This window comes from Molothrus ater, chromosome 6 (genome assembly GCF_012460135.2).
Source record: "Molothrus ater isolate BHLD 08-10-18 breed brown headed cowbird chromosome 6, BPBGC_Mater_1.1, whole genome shotgun sequence".
Taxonomy (NCBI): Eukaryota; Metazoa; Chordata; class Aves; order Passeriformes; family Icteridae; genus Molothrus; species Molothrus ater.
Window position 1 is genome coordinate 51,694,188 of NC_050483.2, and position 24,354 is coordinate 51,718,541.

A 24,354-nucleotide genomic window follows, 5' to 3' on the forward strand; every position below is an offset into this window, starting at 1 on the left:
GCATTTGTTAGCTAACATTGGTAGTACAGGTACTTAAGTTACAGAACGTTGATTTCTATTTTAAATTGTTAATTGAGAAAAAATTATACTGGAACTAAGATGTGTTTTGTTTTATTTTATTGTGGTTTGAAAGCTTGCAGACTAATGCTTTGTTTATATCAAATATAAATGGCAAAGGGTGCTTCAGCCTTCAGAAACATACCAGTTTCTTAATTTTTAGTTTCCTAAGAAAGCAGTTAGTCATTTAGGATATGTTAAAATCAGTATATTAAATATAAAATATTAGAATTACATAAACAGTTAAAATTGTTTAAAACTTTAAAAATGTGTTCTCTGTGAAATAAACAGTGTAAGTGTTCAATATTATTATGTAAATATATTTAAAAAGTAGCATATCCAAGGTTGTGCACACTTGAGCACTGACACAGTGAAGAGAGTTTGTGTTCTTTGCATGCTCACTTCAGCTTTATGAATTCATTGTTACATTACTGGTAATTTTTCATGGTAAGTGAGATTTCTAACTGTGCAAACAGGTGAATGTATTTGTAAGTTATTTTGCATGAATGTGCTGATTTTAGTAAACAGTAAATGTAGTAAACTGTAAAATAGAGAAATGACTGTACAAAGTGTTGAGATTTTTAAGGATATGGTCTGAATCATGACAATATGTAAGAAAATGTCACAATGAGAATTTTAAAATAAAATATTAAAACACCCTAAATAGGATAAAATGTTTCATGCACTGTCAAATACAGTTGTGTCACAAATCTAACTTTAACCTTCCAGCAATATTCAGTAAAAGCAATGTTCTCTGTCAGTTCTAGAATAACAAATTTGAAAAAATAAGTCAGTACTACTTAATATTCCGAAACGTTGCAAACTTTCCCAATGAACATATGTTAGTCATGCATATGTAAATTTGGGCATGATTCAAAAATATGCTTTTTTGGTAGCATTTTCATATATACTTTTTTAAAGCTGGGTAAAATCCTTTTACAGCCATATAAAGGCCTCTTGGGATGCAGTGTCGTGATTCAGTTTGTGCATTTGGCATTGAAGTTTTTTGTTGCTTTTGTTTGGGAGGTTCTTTTAGATAAAAGTGAACATTGTTAGATACAACAGAGATTGGACATCAGCTTTTATTTTCAAATACAGTTCTCAATTTATTTTAAAAGTTACTATTTACCTCTTGGAGTTGGACTTCTGATCTCAAACCTGTGGATACAATAGTCTTATAAATGTTTTTATGAAGGTAGGAAGAAATAAGCTACATTGACAGCTGAGGAATATGTACTGACTTTTAGTGCTGAGAAGTATAGAATTGTTTTTTTAATGTAGAATATCTGCATGTGATAGGATTAAACAGATTCTGGTATTTGTTGTTAAGATCTTAGCACACATTTTGATCAGTCCTGGTTTTGATCTTCTGATGATGTCAGTTTCTGCTTTAGCATGGTTTCAACATTAGAAGTACTATTAGTCATATCTATTTGAAAAACCCAAAAACAACGCAAAAAAACCTACTCAATAAAAGTGGGGGGATGGAAAAGAAAGGAACATGGCAGGTCATTTTTTCTGAGCACATTTCATGCAGAGAGCATGGTTCTTGTTTTTCTTCAAGCAGAGACTTCAGAGCTCTGCCAAATTCTGACTCTGTTCTGTGTAAAAGAATATCAGGGTGGTGTCTCAACTTGTCTGCCTGTGATACAGGACTCTGATAGGGAGGGAAGCATTATTAAAGCTTTCCTAATGTTTTTAAGTTGTAAATGGCTGTCTAGGAGATAGCTCTGTTTTCATCATCTGTAAATACTGTCTGATTAATCAAAATTGCAGAAGAGGTGATTTCAGTTTGAGTCTGATACCTAAAAAAACAATAGTACCAAATTTTGATTGATAAAACTGTTGAAACCACAAGAAAGGAGGAAAATGTGAGAATTGCTCAAGAGGTCAGAAATGTAAAATTATTGTGTGTTTTTCTCAAGTGCAGAGTACTAATAAGTAAGCAAAACTGATATCAAGTAAATGAGAAAGCAAGTCAAGTTTTGTTCTCGGTACTGTAGAGAAATTCAGCCATATATGTTGATAGTTTCTACAAGCTCTTATTGGAATACATTTAAACTTAAGCAGAGTGTGTTACCTGTTCATTTAAAGCTAGCATTTATTTTCATGGTACAAAAGAGATTGACTGGATGTGTGCAATGTAATTGAATTTGTGAGAATCATGGCACTAATGGACTGCTTTGGGGTTTTGAGGAGCAATTTTCATATAAGCTGCTGAAATTGGAGATCTCAAGGTTTAAGATCATTTTCATTGCAGAAACCTCCTGACACTCATAATTTATTAGAGGACAAATATGCAGTACTTTGGCCTTTCAGTTTAATTGTACTTCTTCTGTGCATGCATGGCAATTCAGGAATTGTGTCCAGCTGCGAGGTGGTAGCATTCCTGTTCAGATAAAAGTATTTTATGCAAAGTGAGATGGTAGATTAAACAAGATAATGCTGCTATAAAATATAATTTACCGTAATACATAATTCATTTAAAAGGCAAGACACTAAGGCAAAACAAATTAATTCTCATGGAAAATATCAGTGAATGCAGTTTTGTGAAACAGATCATCATCCTCTCCTTCATATGTGACCTATAGTGGAGTAACTATGCTAAATGCTGTCCTTCTGGTCCTGACTGTGTTTGTGCTTTTATAGGTTTTTTTGGCAGCCCAGTGTTGTATCATATTTATTGAAACAAAAAGTCCATAATGGAAAATACTGCAGAAGGTCATTCTTTCCTATATGAGTATGGTTGAATGCATGTATTGTCAGTGAATGTATGTATTGTATCATGTGAAGGAACTGGGGAGGCTTTTTATCCTGTACTTTAGCAACTTTGTCCTTGAACTTTGACCTTAAAAGTATTATCAGTACTGCCTAAACAGACTTTCCTGTACTGATTTTTCTTTTAGATGTTTACATAATCATTAAAATGTCTGTGGTGAGCATATACATTTCTTAAACCAAAAGCTGACAATTGTTTGGTGTTCATACAGGAACATATGATCTGTCAGTGGTTATGAAGTAATTAATATTTAAATGTTTAGAAATTATCCAGTCTGAATTGCTCTGTAGCATTTTAAAGATTAAGAAACATGATACCTAATGAATGAAGAACTTCCAAAAAAAGAAGGTTGTAGAGGAAAAATACTTTGCTTGAGTGTGTGAATTCTTTTCCTTCAGCTAGTTTTACATGAAATCATAGGCTTGGATTAATGAGCCATTTTTCATTTCAACTGCCCTATCAAACACCTACTCATTAGTCAGCAGCTGAAAGTGTTAGAAGAATGCACTACATCTGTCACTGGCAGCATTTCCTACCCAACTTGTTTCCACTGAAGTTTGGATAGAATCCATAAAAATAGGATTTAAAATGTGGTATTGTCTTATTTTCTAGATTCTAACCTGTATCTGAATTCAATTTAGATCTCTCTTAAAATGCCTTTTATTATGCCCTCATTCACAAAGGGAACATTTTGTTCCATTGCATAGATCCTCATTATACTCAGACCTTCACATTTTTGCTGCTGCACTGAACTTCCTTCTTCTTAAGACCTCTAGAGATTAAACATTGAATTTTTACACATGAATATCAATCAGTGGTTGTTGGATAACTAGCCTGGTCTCAAATTTTTACTCTTTAAATGTTATTTTTACACTTTATTTCTTAAAAGTGGTATGTGTGACCTATGTAATAATGCCACAGACACTAGTGAGTTTGGTGTTATTTTGGTGGATTTTGCACAGGGCTTGATTAAAGTAGTGTGGCAGTATTTGAAATGAGCTTCTGCAATCTACCCTAGGAATTACTTTTTTGTACCAATGCTATTTTTAAAACAGGTTTCTTTTAAGGTAATGGTCTTATACAGCTTTCTAAACTCAACCAATATCTACTGGTTTTTCTCCCTGTCCCCACTCACAAAAATTCTTGAGTGTACAAGACTGATTGAAGGAAAACTTGGCACTGTTGAACCTGTGTGCTAGTGACTGTGCAAATATTAGGAAATCCAGATAGAGACAGGAAATCCAGTCACAAACAGACATTTACCAATTCCTCTTTAACCAAATTTTGCTGTACTAGAAGGAGTGAATATTAAAATTTTTTAATGAGGAATTGTCTTTTGCTGTGCTTGAGTTTTGGGAATTTTTTAAGGAAGCTTTATGATAGTTCATATCCCTTTCATTTATCCAGGTAAGTATATTTTTCTTATCTCTGAATTTCTTTTGATAGCTAAGTATTAACATGGTGTTTACTGCCTCTGTTTCCTTGAAGAATTTCCTCTTGGCTGTCCTTTGGATTTAGTCAGAACCTAGAAGGAGAAGCCCATATGTTTCCTATTGCTACAGGTTCTCCTCCAGAATGTTCAGCATCCAGTACCTTTCCTTTTCTAAAACAAAGTTACTGTCTTTGAGTAACTCACTGTTCAGGGTTGTGATGAGACCCATGTTTTCTTATAGCCTGACATCATTTTTGAGAACAGTAAGTTTAGTGTAAGTTATAATTGGAGGGGGGGGGAAGTAAATTATATTGCTCCTACCAGAAAAAGCAAGTCATGTTTATTCCTGTCCCATTTTGGGTGTCTGTCTGGTGGGCCAGATAATGGAATCAACATGGCTCAAACTCACCCTTTTCTCATTTTAACTGTGCTCAGTTTCCTAATCTGGTTCAGCCATGCAGCTGCACAACCCTTGTACAGCAATTTCAGACACTTGGGCACCTGAGCCTCGTAAGAGAGGAGATTGCAGCAGTAGCTCCTGTAAATTTAACTCAGCTTAGACTGCCATGGAACACAGTCTAAGTTAGCAGAAAACTAACCTGACAATAAAGTGGCTTTCTGTTGGCTTATGGGACTACAGCAGCTCAGCTGTGGGTCTGATGACCAGTGAAGCAGATGAGAGCAAAATATTTTTAAATGTAAAGCAGAGAGGAGTGCAGGAAGGGGCCTGAAGCAGCCTGCAACAAGGCTGGCTTAGGTTGGTGAGGAATTACAATTTCAGCAATTGTGCCTTTAGTAACCTTAAAGCTGAGACTAAATATCTTCCCTTCCTCTCTCAATCAAAAAATGAAAACTCATACAGTCTGAGAGGTAACCAAGCCAAATGTCTTCATGTAAGTAGAAGTTTGTGCAGTTTTAATTATATTGTTGTTGATTATCTGTTAGAGTAGTAGGTGGTGTAGAATGGAAATAAAGGCAACCTTTGGGCAGGTGAATTTGCTATATGTGTTGTGGGGGGATGATAAGCAGGGTGAGTGGTTGTTTTTAAAATCAATAACCCAAATGGAGTGTTTGTTTTTGAAAAAGTGGCACATAGCCTCCAAGTTTAAAGAGTATTCATTAGCTATAATGCTGGATCCTAACTAAAGGATCTGATTTTAAGGCCCCTTCCAACCAAAAACATTCTATAATTCTAAAAAGTTACACAGTTATTTCCTGAGAACTTCATAGGATTTTTCCTTCATTTCCATCATTGGAAAGTTAGAAGTGATGAGCAGGGTTCAGAGGGAACCTGTAATAGCTACAGGTTCACTACATTGTCAATATGGTTTTTTGTTCATTTAATTCTAAAAATCGATAGCTGAAGTTAATACTGTTTTTCATTTTCTTGCAACAGAAATGTCTTCATAAATTTGTTAAAGTAAGCTCTTCTTCCTCCCATTGATATTCATTAGCTCTGCTCCACTTGCACTAATACTCCTTCCCTTCCATTAGGAAATCAATTCCTAACTCAATTTTCTTTGCAATTTTTTTTCCAAATGAAGTTGCTCAAAATAATTCAACTTAAGTAAATATTTTCCTTTGGTGGCAAATCAAATATTTTAAGACTGAAACAAAGGGAGTGTATAAAAACCTCCTGAGCAGAATGTACTCTCAATCTGTACAATGGTGAGAAAACTGCAGAGCTGTTAAACCACAAAAGGTCTTATGAAGACCAAAGTCAGCTTCAGTAGCGTCCTGTCAGAATTACACTAGAAATATACTGGTTTATGGGTGTTTTGACCAGTTTCTCTGTGGTTTTTTTAAGTACTGGGCTCAGACCTAACAGAGTCCAGCAAAAAAGAAGAAATGAGAACATTTCTGCAAGAGAAAACTTCCTGGATGTGACTGAGTCCTATCTGCCAATAGGACTGCTAGTCCTGTGAATGTCACGTTTACTTTGTCTAATGAAGAACTTTTTAGGGGGCTTTACTCTTAAAGCACTACCTAAAATTTGCTAATAAACCTCCAACAATAAAAAGTCATGCTTATGTATAAATTAGGAAATGGCACTGTAACTAATGTTCCCTTTTTGCTCTGTTGTGAAATTGTGTCCATGGCCACAGGGACAGCCTTCCTGGCCATTTAATCTTTGTAAGGAGTTTCAGAGAGACATGAGCAGCAGCTGCCCATTAATGCAGACACGAGTAGAGAGGAGTGATAGAGCAGCTGTTCTTAAATATATAGTTACCAGATAAACTGGAATTTTAAACCTTATTTTTTGCAACTTTGTACTGTGGTTTATTACTATAAAATAATCTAATTCTGCTTTAATATCAGGGAAAGAAACAGAATTTGCTACAAGATCCTGCATGTGAAAATACTTCAAAAAATACCCAAGTTGTTTTGTTTTTTCCTTCATCCATCAAAATCTTGTACAAAACCTTGTTAGAGGTCAGTCTTGGTTTTAATCTAGTTTTTTTAAAGGCATATGTCTATGGTAGCTTTTTATTTTGGAAGGCTAAAACTCACATTGAACTTGGTGACTTTAAAGGTCTGTTCCAACCTTGATGATCCTATGATTCTAAGGTATACTTAAGGGATATATAGATAAAAAACGTGACTTTTTTGGGGATACACCTTCCCTGGTTTTGCCTACATTGTAAGGACAAAGGATTTGAATCTTTGTAGTCTTAGAGAAGAGGTCTAAAAAGTTCATGTGATTTGTTTTGATGTTGTCAAAAGCAGGATCAACTTCATTTATGTGACACATTATGGTTGGTCATTTTTTAAATTACTAGAAACCTTGCAGCCTTTTTTTTTTTTAAGTGTGCTTATTGTGAGAGGATTTAATTTAATTTCTAACCTAATCTTCTTTGAGGTAGGATGCATTTACTGTTTGTAGTGAATGTAGAAAAATTAATTCCTTCCACCTCCATAATTATTCTTTAAAATACTTGGGTATTCTCAGTCAGGTCCATTCTATTTAAAAACAAACAAACAAACCAACAAACAAACAACCCACACACCACATCAAGCAGAGGAGCTTTATTTTTTTAAACTAAGTAATATTTTAAAGATTTGTTGTCTTTGCGCTTTCTCATCAGGTTTACATCCAGGATGTACTACTTCAAATTGGGCCTTGTCAGCAATCATTAAATCCAATTGATTTCTTTGTGTGTCTTATGGATGATATTCTTCTTTTTTATATCCCAGTTAGTCTTTTCCCTTCACCAATTGAATAATATCCAGTACAGCTCTAACTCACCTTTGACAGTATATTATTGTAGTGTGATGTAATTTTTCTAACCAGGTACACATATGCCCTATAATTTGTTTTTATTTCAAATTTTCATCAGCAAGTTACTTAATGAAAAAATGTCTTCTGATGTGCAGCCTTTTTTTTTTTTTCTTTTTTGAGCAGATATAAGTTAAGACAGTGTCATAGATTCAGTAATCTACATACTCATTTGCACTAGTATGTGACCTACAGTATTTGGGCAGGACAGATCTGGAGACAGCACAAGTAACAGTGCCAGTTTCTCTGAACATCACTCCCAGCAGACAAAATGGTCCTTCAAATAGCTCATTGTAAAAATAAATGTGCAAGTCTCATATGACCAAAAAAAGGCTGCTCACAGTTTTGTTGTAAATACCTTAACCAATCAAACTAACAAGATCAGAAATTGCTAGCTATGCTTTTTTTATTGTACCTCTGACATCATGCTTCCATATGCTTATATATTGCTTCTTAGTAATTTTATTTACTTTTCAGTAATAGTGTTAAAAGTTATTTATAATTACTGATCTTTTTAGAAAGGAAAACCAGTATTTTGCAACATCCAAATTTAGGAACATTAACATAAACTGAAGGCAGATCCATTTCTAGATTGATAGAAGTATCCAGGTCCATTTCTAGATGAAAAGACATATTCAGCATGAAACATGAGGTTTTCATCTGCTGCTTGTCATATATATGTATTTTTATTTGTTATGTACATACTAGTAACCAGTGGTGAAACAGTGCAAGGCATGTTTATGAGGTTTTATATTTCTAAATCAACAGTAATAATCTAAGGACCTGTATCTTACTGTAAACCAACTACCTTTTGTTATGGCTCTTGAAAGCTGAAGTTGTAGATGTTACCCCCAGTGCTGTGTTTTTCCACGGTTAAATTAAACCTTGGTTTGATAATCCTGAGAAACCGTACTGAAGGAAAGGCTAAGGAAAGAGGAAAAATAAAACTGCATGCGCTCTTTCTAGCAGGTGCTACTGAATATTATCGAGGGGGCGGGGGTACAACAGCAGCAATGAGATCATCCTGGCAATAATAAAAAACCCAAACCCAACGCAGCAGGGCCGTCATCTCCGCAGCCGCTCCGCCCCAGCCGCGGGCGGCGCGGGGCCGGGGCCAGCGCGGGCGCGGGGGGAGCCCCGCACCGGCCGCGCTCATTCGCGGCCTCCTCGGTGTCATTTGAAGTTGCTGCCGTCGGCCAATGGGGCTCCTCCCGCCCGCTGACATCACTCCCCAGCCAGTTCCCTCCAGCTGCAGAGCGTTCAGTTTCTGTCTTTTTTTAAACTAAAATGGAGGCTGGTTTCTTGCCTTAAGGAATACAGTGCCGTGCCTGCTGGAGCCTAGATGTTGACATGTAACAGAGCTGGCAGCAGGATGGTGGTTGACGCAGCCAATTCCAATGGGCCGTTCCAGCCCGTGGCCCTTTTGCATATTAGAGGTGAGTTATTGTGCGTGTGAGAGTGAATCGCGACCCTCTGACGAGCGAATAAATGGCTATTGTGGAGCTCGGAGAAGGGGAGCAGGAAGTCCTTTGTAGCTCAGTCCCTCTCGGTTTGTTACAGCCGCGGTAAAACCGGCGGAGAGCAAAACCCATTTTCTGTTAAATGTGTTCGGGGAAGATTTAAGAATTCATGGTGGCATTGCATACATAGTTAAAAGCAGGTTTTACAGCTTTCTGCCGTAACTCTCCCATCCCCCTTCCAAGCTGTGCTGATGTCAAAGGATGTGAAGTCACTACCCCAGAAAGGTACTGAGGGGGGCAGGGAAGAGCCAAGTTATCCCTATACCGTTTCTAGAGAATAAGGGCAAACCTTTGGTGTGCTTCAAAGCCTTTTTTTGTTTGAATTGTTCAGATAGATCTGCCTTAAAGTGCACTGCAGCTTGTAAAAGAATTGGAAGTGTCAGAGAAGGAGGGGGAAGGAGATGTGACGCTTACTATGAAAATATCCTTTATGTATTTAGAAGGCATTTCCTAGAAGAGATGCGGTTTGGCTTTAACAAGCAAGCTCTTGTGTGCCTGCCGTGTTATGCAGTTCTGAATGTTCAGTTCTTCACGGAATATGTTCTTTTGGGTTTATAGAATTAGTGCATTGCAAATTACATTTTATATAATTTGAAAATACATGTTGGCTTGACACTTCTGTACGATATCGAGCGTGTATCTCTTGTTCTGTATTTTTTTACGTAGTACAATTTTCCTTTGTGTTGGAGGGGTTTTGGGTGTATTTTTTTAGCTGGCTCTTAAGCAACCAGTCCTTTTTTTAATATCTGCTGTGGGGTGTTTCTGGTTTAGAACTTTATGAAGGCAGAACATGTATTAGCTGGGATGAGCACATCTTGAACAATGGTATTTATATGCAAGAAACATAGCTGGTACTGTTCTTAATTACCTTTGCTTCTCAGCTTTCACTGCCATAGGCTGGATGTCAGTACTGGAAATAAATTTTAAATTAATATTCCATACACTGAAAAAAATTTCCTTTGGAAGTTTATAAACCCCAACTGTTCAGAAGTCTGTTCTTTTAAGTAGGAACATGGATGTTCAAGTATTTAAAAATCATGATTTCTCTTTACCTTTTAAAAGAGCCATAACCTGCTCTGTCTGAAGTCGCAGTGGATAATTTTGGATAATCTAGAAAACTAATTTTGATCTCTGACTGGGGAAGAAATGCAGTAAAATTCCCTTGATTTCAAATAAGGACTATGCTCGTTTTCAAGGGAATATACATGGAACTGCCAGACCTCTGGACAAGCCTTTGCTTTTCACTCTGTACAAATCATCTTAATTTCAGTTAGGTGCTGCCTTTTGGAAGGGAAAAGCACCATCTTTTAAAGGTTCAAGTTAGGAAAACAATCGAAGGCTGGAATTAGAATGATGAAATATTGCAATGATTGTCCTTAATCCTTTGTCTCAATATGATAACAAGGTTCATGTCATTGAAGTCCTTATTCTGCCTTTCCTCCAATGTAATACATAATTGTGGAAACCATGGATTTTAAGAAACTGTTCTGAAATTTACTTTCCCAAGACCTACATTTTTGGTGTACTGAATAATACAGTAGTAGAGATTAAAGGGGTTTGTGGTTTAGGGGTTTTTTGGGTGATACAGTTTTTTTCTGTTTGGTAGATTACAGTTTTTCAGTGGATTATGAGAGTAGAGTTTATTGTAAGCAATTAAAGAATTACTGTGAGATTGATTGTTTTTCATTTTTCAGGTGGCAGGAAATGAAATGGGTTTCTGGTATTATAGCCCAGAGGAGTTTCTTGACACTGGGAGAGCAAAGCATCTCCTTCATACATCCTGAAGTGTGCAGAAGTTCCTTTGGGTTTTTCATATGTACCTCAGAAGTTCCTTTGGGTTTTTTATGTGTACCTCATATCACCAGCTGTGCTGGTGCTACCAGTACTGATGCTTCCAAATTGAAGCCTGTCAGAGCAATACATACAAAATTAATGGCAGTAAAAATTAGCTGGTAATTCTGAAGGCTAATGACACATTATTACTGTTTGTCCCAATGCATGCTGCTTTTACAGTTGTCCTTTTGCATCATCTGTTGTAATATAGGATTAAATTTCTAGTAGAAGTCTTCCTCTTGCCAACTGTGAGAGCTAAAACTTCAAGGTCAAGGACAGGGGGTAGGGGCATAAGCCCCTTGGGTGTTTCTCATAGATATCGTTTGTTGAAATAGAAAAAAAATTCTTAAGCACCAATTCCATAAAATTTTTGAAATTTTGAGATGGTATAGGTACCATATTTGAACTCAATCTTGCTTCTAAAAAATATGTGAAGCCTTGTGGACTATACTGTTAGTACTTTATTGAAAATAAAAATTGCAATCTTACTTATAAAGTTAATTCCAAAGCACTTTCTGTACCTGAATCATATGAAATATGTAATGTTTGCAGAATTAAAAGGAAATTTTTAGCAAGCAACAATGTCATGCCAGATCAGAACCTTTGTCCTGTGTATCCTGAACTGTAAGGAACACTGTTTGTTGTCTGGGTTGCTTACAGATTTACCTAAGCAACACAGTTGGAAAAAGATGCAATTGATTTTTAACAATTATGTTAAAGTCTTGTGAATAGGAAATAAGAATGTCAGAATTTTACTGACTGCCGTTGCAGACACCGTTATCTCCAACATCACCAAAAGAAGGAGCAGTGGGTACTTGTAGGATAGGAGGTGTCATGGCCCCCATACCCCGTCCTCCAGGAGTTCATTTGGCTGCAGGTACTCAAGTTCATCTTGAGTATGGTGCAGCCACGTAATCGTGACTCAGAGTGCTGTGGAAAGAGCTGTGAGTGTGTTGGGGTTCCCCTTTGATTCAGGAGCTGTCTTTAGGCTCAGGCCTGTGGCCTTGGCTGTTGCCTCAGCTGGGTTGCAGCTGTGTGGTTGTCCTGTCATATGCCTCGATGATCTGGATTCTGGTGTGTTGACTTCCCAGGTTGGTGTCCCTCTGCACTGAGCACTTGTTCAGCAGCCACAGGACTGTCAGCTGAGCCTGCTCAGTGTCAGAATAGCTGCTCTCTTTTCTTCATTCAGGTACTGCAAAACTATGCCCTTTGTCACAACTGTAGACTGTTGGCAGTTGTTCAAGAGCAGTGTGTAGAAATCAGAAATGCAGGTGACTTTTGACCCACTGGTGGAAAATAACAAGCACCAAAAGAGCCTAATCCATGCTAAATGCAAGTGGTGTGGCACCATTGCTGTGTGTTATCTGTTTGTGCTGAAAACATTGGCTCAGTGAGAGTGATTGGCCTGCTGGGGTAGTGAGTCTTTAGTCAGCAACAGGCTCTCCTGGGGATCTGAGCTATGCTGCTGCTGCACTGATCTTTCCAGAGTACAAAGGTAGCTGAACATTATGCCCTTGAATTGATTGTCACTTATTGCCATCATCAACTGAAAACTTAGTTGTATTGGAATGATATAAGGCTTCTAGGAAAATTACAATTTCAGTTTAAGCAGCTGTTACAGACATGGAATAACTGCTGTGGTTTGTGATCTTGGATGGAGGCTTGACCTTGTGAAACAAATGCAGCTGAAGGAACTCATCATGGGATATCTGCATGGAGAGCTCCTTTAGGATCTTTGTGCATTGACAGGCCACTTGCAATCAAGGTGACACAGAGGGTTATTAGGTATCATGAATTTAGTGTTTTTACAGCAAGGAGGGAAGCAGATCTGGATGGTGTTTTCAGGATGCATCCCTCCATATGGAGCCCTTCTGGCAGCCAAAGGCCCAGGGTGATGAAGTACATTCAGGGCCCTGACAGGGTCAGCCACAAAAACAAGGTGAGGCTTGGGGAAGGAAACATTTTTATTTCCATCTCAGCACTTCAGTCAGAGAAAGCAGCTGTAAAAGCTGCATAGATTAGAACAAACAGTAAATGTTCATCACTAGACTTCAGAGCTTCCAGTTCATATTTACTGTTGAGTGTTCAAAACCATAACTGTAATACAGCGTGTAGTTACAGGTAGAAAATAATAGTAATTCATTCTGTAGGCAGATTATGAATACTCAGGGGGGAGGAGATGTTTTTCATTAGGAAAATGTGTTGATACCAGTGTTGATGACAAAAATCCCTTAATATTGTTTTGTCAGAGCATAGAAGTAGTCCAGATGCCAATGTGTCCATGAACTCAAGACATATTTTGAACAAAATACATATAAAACTCTGTTCTGATCTGCAATGGCAGAATTAGAATGTAAAGGTTACTTTAATGGCTTGGTTGCTGACTGGCTGGAACTGGTAATGTCTGTTCATGCTTTTCAAAAGTTATTTTCAAGATGTTTTGCAAGACATACTGAAAATTGTGTGGGAAGAAGGGTGAGAACACCCTGATACTATGTTCACTCAAACTGATGCTTCCTGTAGACCATAACGTGTTTCACATATCTCATTGTCCATCCTTCTCCTTTGCCTTCCAGAGCAGCAAATGTTTTTTGACAGATTTGACTTGTCATTATTTAAATTACTTTAGATTTTGTGGAAGATGCTTTGACTTTTTTTCAAAGATGATTTATGTTAACTGTGTCCATTTTTTCTGTGTGCTGCTTGTTCATCTTGTGTGAGGGATCATGGAAGGTATTTCAGATTCCGCTTTTACATAGTGTTCTTCAGGGCAAAAAATGTCAGTGGTAGTGTTTCTGTGATGAAAATATCTGAGTATTTAGATAGAAATTTGCATTTTCTTCAAAGGTGGTGAAAGATCTTTGTTTAGTTGGGCAATTTATATCTTAAAGGAGAAAAGCTTGGCACTTTCATTTTAGAAAGAATCCATCGTGTGTTTGTCTTGAAAAATAATTGACCTGAAAATACTTCTGTCTAGCCACAGTTGCTAAAAACTGTTGCTAGACTGTTGCTTTGCAGGAATTGTGTCTGAGCTAAAAGAAGAATAAAAAATTATCCATTCTGTAATTAAAAGGGAAGCAGAGCCCAAAGCTTCAGAAGTAGTACAGACCAAACTCAGCATGCAGAACAGCAACCATTTACCTCATGATGTACAAAGGAGGCTGAAAGAACTGGATTTGTTTGGCCTAAAGGAAGGAAGGTTGAGGGGAGATTTGATCCTTGACTAACTGACGGGAGGGTGTAGAGCACAGAGCCGTGCTCTTCTCAGAGATCCACATTGGGTGAATGAGAAGTAACCAATATGACTTGGTAACTGTGGAGATTGCAATTGTACACAAGGCGAAAATATTTTCACCATAAAAGTGGTTAAAAGCTGAAACAGGATTCCAGAAGGGGCTGTGAAATCTCTGTAATTGGAAATATTTTGACTGGAGAGCAGCTGGGTTTATGTAGTGGGGGATTAGACTAGCAGAAGTGACTGTCCCTTGTGGTGAATATTATTCTGTGATTCTGTCATTCTTTGGTTCTTGTGGGACCAAAAAATTATTGACCTTGCTGTAGCATAAAAATATTACAATATTAATTTAAATGTCTTTTTTTTTTTTCATGTTCAAGAACAATATTCTTACTGTAAACTCTCTTTATGCCCCTTCTTTTCTTTTTAGTTACTAAGGCAAACATTTTAATACTTGGTGCTAGCATGCCTATTAGTAGTACTTTTACTTCTGTTAACTCAAAGTTTTTGGTGTTAATGGTGTTTTAAATTATTCTTACCATGTTTTAGCAAACTGTTAAAGATGGATGACTGCAACTGCATGCAGTATTAAAAACACTGGCATGCTAAAAGAATGTTTTATTCATTTCTAAATCTTCAGTTAGAAGCTCAGCAGCAGTCCATACCTTCTGAATAAGATAGAATTAATAAATGTACACAGACAGCTATTTCACCCACATTTCTTTACATTTATCAGCTTTTGGAAAGCTCTAATAGATTGAATTAACTTGCTCAGTACTGTGAGATTTTTCTCTAGCCTTTTTTGACAAGTTTGAATTGACAATGAGTACAGCTTTTAACAAACTGTGTGACCTTGCTATTCATCTTCTGTGGTGTTTATGAAAATGTTGAACAGTGTCATTTCTAACACATCCTTACAACATGTTTGTAGTAATCTTCCTGCATTATAACAACATTATGTTAAAAATACAAAAATCCCAGGATAATTGTCACTTACCAAATTTCTAATACTATCCAAGAACTTGATGCATTTCAAGCATGATTTCCTTTACATGTGCTGAGTTTGCCTTTTTGGGGGTAATAATATTTTATTATACTCTGAAACTAGCCTATTCTGATTATAAAAGCATACCAAAAAATCTCAAAGTCACATTTCATGATACTGGTTTTTTCCTCTTAGTATATTCTGCAGCAGAAAATTAATCTGGTTTATTCCTTCTGTATTTTCTGTGTAACTATAATCTACACCTTTGAATGCATCTTGCACCATCCACCTAAGTAGGTATTTTAAGGATGGTGAACTTATTCAGTCTGAGCACATATGTTTATTTAAATCTTAATTTTCTTTAATTCTTTAGCACATTTAAATTCAGTCAATATTTAAGGTACAGTCACTCCTTGTTGTAAGAGGTGAGCAAAGTCTTCCTGGGAGGAAAGGTGTATAGAGGAGACATCTTAATTTTCTTCTGAGATGCTTCCATAGTAGTGATGAACTGTGTTATGTCTCTGAGTGAATTTAAATTTTAAAATGGAAGGCTTGTTTGTACCTTTGTGGAAATATTTCCATGCAAAAGACCTTCAAAACTTTTTTTAGTCCTTCCAATCCAATAAATGGAATTTCCCATGGTCAGCAGGCACCTTCTATCCTGCTTGTGGGTCATAGTTGGGTTTTGATCTAATGGATAAACCTCAGTTGAGATTTAAAGGAGATGAAAATGCTTGTTGTTCCCTTTTCTCCCCCATTAGCCAATTATAATTTGGTAACCTGAAGGGGTGAGAACATGTATCAACCCTGTGTTTGGGCTGTTATGTTCCTGCCAAGCCACATGGACTCCGTAGGTGCATGGCCTGACTCCTGGAGCTCATAGTCATCTGTCTTGCCAAAAGTTTCCAACTTCTCCTAGAAAATTCTGAGCCTGCTGCTATTTAATATTGCTTAATGACTTGTACACTTAATTGTTAGCTCTGAAACCCATCCACTGTTCCTTTCTAGAAGTGTTGCCTCAAAAAATAGAACCAAGGCCATCTTCCTCAAGGACAAGCAGCAGTTCTGTTCTTAATGAACCTAGGCCTCTTGTATATATCAAATTATGAAAACTTTCATATGTTAGCATTAGATAATCACCTGAATTATCAAAGGACTGATATTGGTACAAATGGCTCTGTAGTTGTATTACTTCTTGTACTGTTTTGCTAGATCTTTTGGAAGACATTCAGACATTGCCGGACATAGACTGATGGTTTTTTTACATATCTACCAAAGGAACTCATGCAGAGTGGTTTTAATATTTGACCAAAAGCAGGTTTAAATGAGGTTATTTAGTTATTATTCCTGCTGCCTTTAACATGATGACAGGCTTATTAACTCTCCACTTACTATGTAGCACTTTCTATCAGAGAGTGTATTTTACCTTGCTACTGCCTTTACTCTTTGTTCTCTGTCACTCCTCCTTTCTTGACTTTTTTGGGTTGTTTTTACCTTCATATAGACCCTTTGCCAATATGAAGAGTGTATGTACGGGTTCTTCTGCTGGAAACAGTGAGGATGTTAAGTGTTCACACTGCATGTGAAATATCTGAGGGCATGACTGTACAATGTCTCTAGAGGGGACTTTATGTTGAGCTAAAAATACCATGAAATTGTAGGAAGGTAGTCAGCTGGAATTTTTACATTGCTTTTACTGACTCATGGAGTAATGTGCATGCCCTTTCAAGGAAGCAAAAATGGATGCCCTCAAATTTTTATTCATACATACTGTTTTGTGATGGTTGCTGTGAAATACATTTTAAGGTAAAAATTAAGTATTATCTGTTTCTGTGGAAAATTTTCATTTCCATTTCTATTTGAAGCGTCTAATAAATAATCGAGACTTCTGTAAAATTAATTCCATGTGCTATCAAACAATTAATTACTGAAACTGCACTGTAAACCACACAGAATAAGTGAATACCAGCAATATTTAATAGATACAGGGTTATTTGCATCATATGTAGACAAGATGTTCATCTGGGGGAGGTGGCTTTTGTGCTCTAACCTTTGTGCTGGGGGTGGACACCTCATAAAGGTAAAGCAGAGTCTCAGCAGCCTCACAGAGCTGCCCTCTGTGTGCACCACCCTGTCTAAAGTGATAAAACTGAGATAAATGGCACTTGGAGTGCATGGTGTTTTAAAGCCACATCTGCACATCCTTTAATCAATTCCACATAATGTGCATACAAATCATGTGGTACCATTTCTGCTATAACTTGCCAATGCAGTTTTCTTTAATAAAAGTATAGTTAAACTTAGGGGTGGGATCTGACTCTGCATTGTTATCAGTAGTGGAAGTGACAGTTTTGTGTCAATTTTCATAATTGCTCTTGTTACTGATAATGATCTGAATTTCATGAAGAAAAATTATACATGAAGTTTAAAATTTAAAAACTAATTTTAAAATTGTCCATTTGGGACTTTTCTGATTGTAGAAGCCTACCAATTGGAAGCACTTTTTAATTTTAAAGATTTTTATGGAAGGTTTTTAGTTTGCATTTTGGATTAAATCTACCAGTTATGTGGCTTCACACAGCCTCTAGAACCAAATTCTGTTGCTACTTTTATATTTAAGCTGAATGTGTAACAGTGTCCATGATGTTTCAAAGGTGTCCTGTGTTCATTCAAGTCCTATTGGAAAGAAAACTTGAACAAAATTATCAAAGCCAACAAAAAAACAATGGGATGTCTGTTCTTTGGGTGTAATAAGTTTTTCTTCAAAAAAATTTTCCAGACAAAATAGTTGTAACAATGGAACCTTTCTTCTAACCTATTCCCATAATACTTTTATACCTTTTGCTCCTGTTACGCTGACTTTATATAAAGTGCCTTAAAATCCAAAAATTGATCCACAGAGGACTGTCCTAAAGTTGTTTGCATGCAATAAAAACTGAATTGTTCTTGTCCCAGTACAAAATTAAGATTTTTATGGCTTTTGAATCAGAATATTACACATCCTCTCAAAAGCAAAATTTTCAGCATACATTTCACTGCATAACTTTTCTTATTTTATATTGTTGGAAACTCAGTAATCATTAATGTATCTTAAGGAACAAAGCATTTCAAAGCTTGTAGTTAAATGGAAGAAATTAGAACAAGCTGCTTTCATTGCACATTAAATCTTCTGTTAAAAAGGGAAAATGTAAACAGAATAATGAATATTTTGAAAAATTTGCTGGGAGTAAGATGTCTTAATATGTCCAGGGCTTCTGGACGTGTAGTAGGGAGTCAGTCCTGGATTCAGAGCTAATACAGCCAATCAACTTGCTTGTGCCCTGTAAATTTACAGATTTCTTGGAGCCTCCAATTTAAATGTATTCCACACTGCAGTTCACTCTTCCTCCTGTGTGAGAGGGGTGGAAATTATCAGCAGAATGTCAGCTTTTCTGGCAGCCAAGCAATAGGGACACTTTTGCTAATAGGTACATTTTCAGTTCTTACTAGAATTCCTTTGTGGGACTGGAGGTTAGTATGACTGGAGACTGAAGACATCTGTTGAAGCAAATGTGTATGTTTTCAGACAAATGTGATGTGAGGAAATAATGTTGGATTATGCAGGAATAATCTTTGGGTTAAATGGGAAACCATTATGCACTTAACTCCTGACAAATGTACAAGTATATTGTATATTCAGTCTTCTTAGATGTTGAAAACATGTATTTTTAAATGGGCATAGTTGGCTTTCCACTTTGTTTGAGTCGAAATTTTCATTGCTAGAAAGCAATTTTTATTTCCTAACAGAGAACTGCTCATAATTGCCCTTAGCATTTGACATGGCCAGCGTTGACTGCTAAGCAATTTACTGACCTAGTTCTAAATATATTCCTTTATTTTTTTACCAAATCGTTGTTTGTGTGCTGCTTGATCATTGAGGAAAACTGTGCACTGAATTGGAGGTTTTTTCCCAGTGGATATAAAAAAAATCCCAAACAATCAAACAAGAAAAAACCCAAACCAACCAAACAAAAACCCTACCCCCCCCCCCCCCCCCCAAAAAAAACCCCCAAAACAAATACATACAAAAAATACCCTGTAGTAGAGATAGGCTTGCTGTCTACTGAAGTCTATTAAGAAATTGCTCTCAAGAAAACCACAAAAGCCCAGTTGATTTCTGGTGAAAACATTTTTTGCATATCTTGTAACGATGTGTGACAATTTGAGATGATTTGGACCTTGATCAGCCATTCAGGACCTTAGTTTGCATCTCAGGCTCAGTGTGACCTATGCTGTTTAAGTTCTTCCTATGAAAAAAGACTTACCCCTCCTAGTTCTAATTTTAAATAGAGTAGAGAATTTAGAAAACTAAACCGGTGTTGTCCTCAAGGAAGGTTTATGTAAGTTTTTGTTAATTTCAAAATAAATGTTTGCTTCAGACAAGTAAGGATGTGCTTATAACTTTAACCAGAGTTCCTTCATGGGCACTGGGTATTTGCTTTAGGTTGCATTGGAGTGTAAAACGCATCAGGTTTGATCACAGAAAAGCTGGGGGGCTTTTCTTCCTGCTTGGAAAAATCTATTGTGTAATCTGTTTCTAAGCCTACACAAGACCCAGTTTGTGATCTCTGTTAATGATTATTCTAAGTGTCATTGTTAAATTCACCAATTTTGGCATTCAGCAGAAAGCAGGCAGCAGCCCCCAGGTTTAGCAAATGTACAGGGAGTGAGGAGAGGGGGAGGCAGTCTGACAGGCTCTGGAGAAGGAACTGAGTTATTTTACATTTTGGCAGTTGAGTGTTCTTTGAATTGTATTTATCACGGATGTGTGACAGGTACTATTGACTGACAAGTTACTCAGACTCAGAGCAGTATCTGACTAAAATTAGGGGTTGGTGTGTGGAGTTTGGGTGTGTTAATGGAAACTCTGCGTTTGCTTACAGCAGATGGGTAGGCTTGATTACCTTATTCTTACTTGATCCAATTGTCCAGAGTGGCAGTTTATTCAGGATTATGTATTTCTTCAGTTTACTTAATACAAACCTTCTGACTTACACCATGCACTTCAGTAATGTTACAGAATATAATTGAGATCTGGTCTCACAACAGTAGTGCTTAATTTTCTCAGACAGACTGTTGCATATATTTGAAAACCATTTTAAAGTTTTCAAGCACATTTGAAGTTGTTGGGTAACTTGAAAGTGGATTCAAGTACACTCTAATGCCTATGAAATTGAGGGGTTTTCTCTTAGTGTTTTGTGTTTAAAAGTGAGATTTGCTGTCATATTAACTGTATGTGTGCCAGAAAGCTTCACTGAGAGTTCTTTGTTTGGTTTCTCTCCTTCCCCATTAAGACACTTTTTTTCTTCCATTGTCTGTTTGATTATCCTCCTTGCCATTTTTCTCCCTAATTCTCAGGTAGAATTTCCATTTCATTAGCTCTAGCCCATTGCAGCTTGTTTCACATGTTATTTCCTGTATAAGCATTCCTGTTTTCCTCTTTATGCTACATTGCCTTTAAAATATTTATGCAGTTATTATTGCTTTTACTTTTCACTTTCTGCTTTTAAATGTTTTAATATAGTGTAAAAATCTTTATTTCTCTTAACCATATTATAAATATCCTCTTAAGGTTTTTAAAAATTTTACATAGCTTCTAATAAAACAGTTAACTTCTGATAAAACTCTTTTAAAGCAGGCTCTTGGTTCAGTCACATTGGTCTGCTTTAGAAAAATCGTTAGATAATATGGTGTGCATATTATTCACTGTTGATCTACCCTTATCATCATCAGACTTATGATTTACACCTGGAATAAAGTTACTGGCAGTAATTTCAGTGCCTCAGGTTGTTTAGTATGTAAAAATTATGCCAAATAGTTCAAAATGATAGCAGACCTTTTTTCCTATGTCGTTATTAATCAGTCCTTAAAATCTCCTGTCTTAAATCTTTGACAGTTAAATGTCATTACTTAGTTCCTCTATCCTCAAAACCACAGTGCAATCTCTGTTAGGAGGAGGCTGCCACCAGTGCTGGATTCCCCAATGACTGGAGATTGCAGAGGGGATTAGTGTTGTAAAGCACCTGCTTTGAGCTTCACGCTGGGACTGACAAAACATACGTTTCCCATTCCTTTCCGGCTCCTTTAAACTGTAGGATTCTTGAGGTGTTGTCCTTTTTTTTTTTTCCCTCTTTCTTTTTTTCAGTTGCTGTTTAATTAGTCTGGTAATAGCTTATTTGATTCTAACAGCCTTTTTTTTTTCATTACATGAAAAAAAAAATATTACTTTAAAAGCCTCATAATCAAATGAAAAGCCACATTTTGAATGAAAATTTAGCCAAGAGATTTCTATATGTAGAAACCAAAAAGCTTAAATGCTATGTACCTTACTGAATTCCAACATGTTGTTCTTGCCTTTGCCCTCCCCACTTCTGTATCATAAAATCACATCATAAAATGGTTCAGATTGGAAGGGACCTTAGAGAACATCCAGTTCCAGCCCCCCTGCCATAGGTTGGAACACCTTCCACCAGACTGGGTTGCTCAGACCCCCATCTAACCTGGCCTTGAGCAGTTCCAGGGATGGACATTCTCAGCTCAACCTGTTCCAGTGTCTCACCACCCTCTCAGTAAAGCATTTCTTTCTAATGTCTACTACACCGAACCTGCCCTCTGTCAGTTTAAAGCCATTACCCTTTGTCCTGTCACTCCATTTCCTTGTAAAAAGTCTCTCTCCAGGTCCCTTGTAGCCCCTTTACATACTGGAAGGTGCTGTAAGCTCTCCCCAGACTACTCTTAGGTGCAGAAGAGCCCCAACTCCCACAGCCTGTCTTCACAGATGAGGTGCTGCAGCCCTCTGAGTATCTTCATCCCTTCTCGGGGCTCACTCCAGCAGGTCCCTGTCCTTCCTGTGTCAGGGACCCCAGCGCTGGGCACATGATTAAGACTGTTTTCATACACAAGCTGTCACAGGTGAAATAACTTTTTCATTGTAAGTGGAGTTACAGCTTGATCCAGGCTGCAGATTGGCATAGAAACAATATCAGGGCTGTTGCTTTATTAAAAATATAAAGTTTGAATACTTATTACTAAACAGAACTTGTTTGGTGGAAAGAAGACATCTTTAAATAAGATGGAGTATCTGAGTGTCCAAAAATTGAACTACTTGAAAATTAAAAAAAAGGCACTTGCTTTTGAAATTTAGGTAGAACATGTGCTACATATTTATAATTTTAAATATTGTTTTTAAACTTTTTTTCCTATCAGTATTTAGGGAAGTAGTTATATTTTGTGTGTCTATCACATTTTGGGCGTCAACTTTTCAGGTGAAAATGTGTAACAGTGGCAGATAGGAACAGTGTAATTTCTTCAAATACAGGGAAGTGAAAGGCAGGGTTTTCTCCAGTTACAAATTTCTGTTATCTGAAGAACAGCCAAATGGTATTTCTGGCAGCAGCTCAGTTCCTTGACTGCAGTGGGCATTGGCCTGTAATTGCAGCTAATTCTCATTCTCATGTCTCTGGAGTACCTGCACAGGTGCTGAACATCACGGGGCTGCAGCAGGGCAGCTGATGCAGATCAAGGACACACTTTGGAAGTTTTGGTTCGCTGTCCAAGCATTGCCTGAGACTGGAAACTTCCCCTATGCACCCACCTGCTCTTCTCAGCTCACCTTCTAGCTGGCCTTGAACAAAACAGCTTTACTTTGATAATAGCTGGTTGGAGTAGTTAAGTGTTTTCTTGTAATCCTTAAGGAAGCTCTAAGTGTCTGTAAAATATTTTTAATTACTGATCAAAAGTTGTTTGGGAGTCATGAGCTTGTAGATGAGACAAAGTCTATCTGCTCTTCAGTGTCCTATTTCTGATGGGAAATGGCTGAAGTGTTTAAAAAAAAACAAAACAGGAATGTTTACAGGTCTCATACATGGTAGTTGGAGAAGGACCTTGAACTTACAGTTCAATTCTTTTAGATTAAGCCTGTATTCTTTATGACACTTTACAACACTGACATGTACATCCCTTAATTTTCAATGGTGAGATAAAGAACAGAAATTGGTTCCTCTTCTGTGCTGCTTAAAGTGTTTATATGTGGTGCTCTCTTGAGCTTAGTACTAGCACTCTGTTTTTCCATGAGTGTTCCTGTGGCTTTTTGGTAATTGTGGTCATTTTTCTTGTTTTAAGTATTTCTTCTGGCAAAATGTTTCTGCAGGGTCAATAAATAAAACAATATAAACACCAGTGTCTTCTTTGCATTTGTTAGTCCAGTGTATCCATACAACAACTTGCCTGCTTTGAGTTATCTGCAGCCAAATTCCTGCTATTAGTTGCTAGTTATAGTATAAAATGTATTGTGTATAATTTTAGTACTTTCTGGTATTCCTTGAGTTTATTTTTATATGCTGCTAGAAGAAATAGCTTTAATTAAATTTGTCCATGCATGAATTGGAAGTTTTCTTCCCTGTGCCACCCACTTATCTCCAATATCATGTGTTAGGATATAATTCTGTTAATGGGAGACTGTCATCTTTAATTACTGTTAATTATTGTCATCATGATTTCAGTAAAATCACTAAAAACTGTAAAGAGTTGGTCACATAATAGAAATGCAATAAAAATCACTCCAGAGTAGTGTTTCTTGCTTTGAATTAGGATGGTAGTTATACAATTTCAAAATAAGGTAAATATTTTTAATGGAATTTTACCTGATGTTGGTTCAGCTTTTGTAATATTCTAATTTTTTTTTCTAATTCTTCTCATTTTTAAGGACTTGATCCCTAGTTTTGGAAAAAGTATTAGTTCTGGTAAACCCATGTTTTGACAGATTATATTCTCCTTTCTATGCTGCGTAGCTCCTCTGCCTTTGTGTCTGGCAATTTCCATTCTCTTACTCAAGGCACTGGACTCTATTCTTTGTAAAAATGCTGCTGTGGTATTGTCAACTGAAATGTTTTAAGAGAACATTGCAAGATACTAGAGTCCCTTTGTTGAAGTACAGTTCTATAGGGCATCTTACCAAGCTTCAATAATGCTGCTTTTTTTTGCCAATGAACATCAAATTTGAAATGCACTAATACTTTTGACTAGCAGAGGGGACCATGTGACCAATAAATTTAGGGATATCCTCCAGGTAGCACTCTACTTGACAATTAAATGTTGTTTTTCCAAATCTTTAAGAATTCTAGTCCTTCATTAGGGTTGCTGACGAATTTCCTGAGATGTTTTGTCTGCTTGCAAGTAGGCATCATCTGCTCTACACC

General features: G+C 36.8%; 1 protein-coding gene across 2 annotated transcripts in view; it reads left to right on the forward strand.

Moving 5' to 3' along the window:
* The window catches only part of PPP2R5C (protein phosphatase 2 regulatory subunit B'gamma), a 71,672-nt gene that overhangs the window by 20,298 nt on the left and 27,020 nt on the right, over nucleotides 1-24,354 (forward strand). Inside the window, exon 1 of one of the 2 annotated variants that reach the window (XM_036383579.2) lies at nucleotides 8,706-8,981. The exons of the other annotated variant lie outside the window; for it this stretch is intronic. Coding sequence (XP_036239472.1) covers nucleotides 8,888-8,981 — 94 coding nt within the window. The 5' untranslated portion in view covers nucleotides 8,706-8,887. Of the gene's footprint in view, nucleotides 1-8,705; nucleotides 8,982-24,354 lie in introns of those variants that run through there. 2 annotated transcript variants of the gene reach the window in all.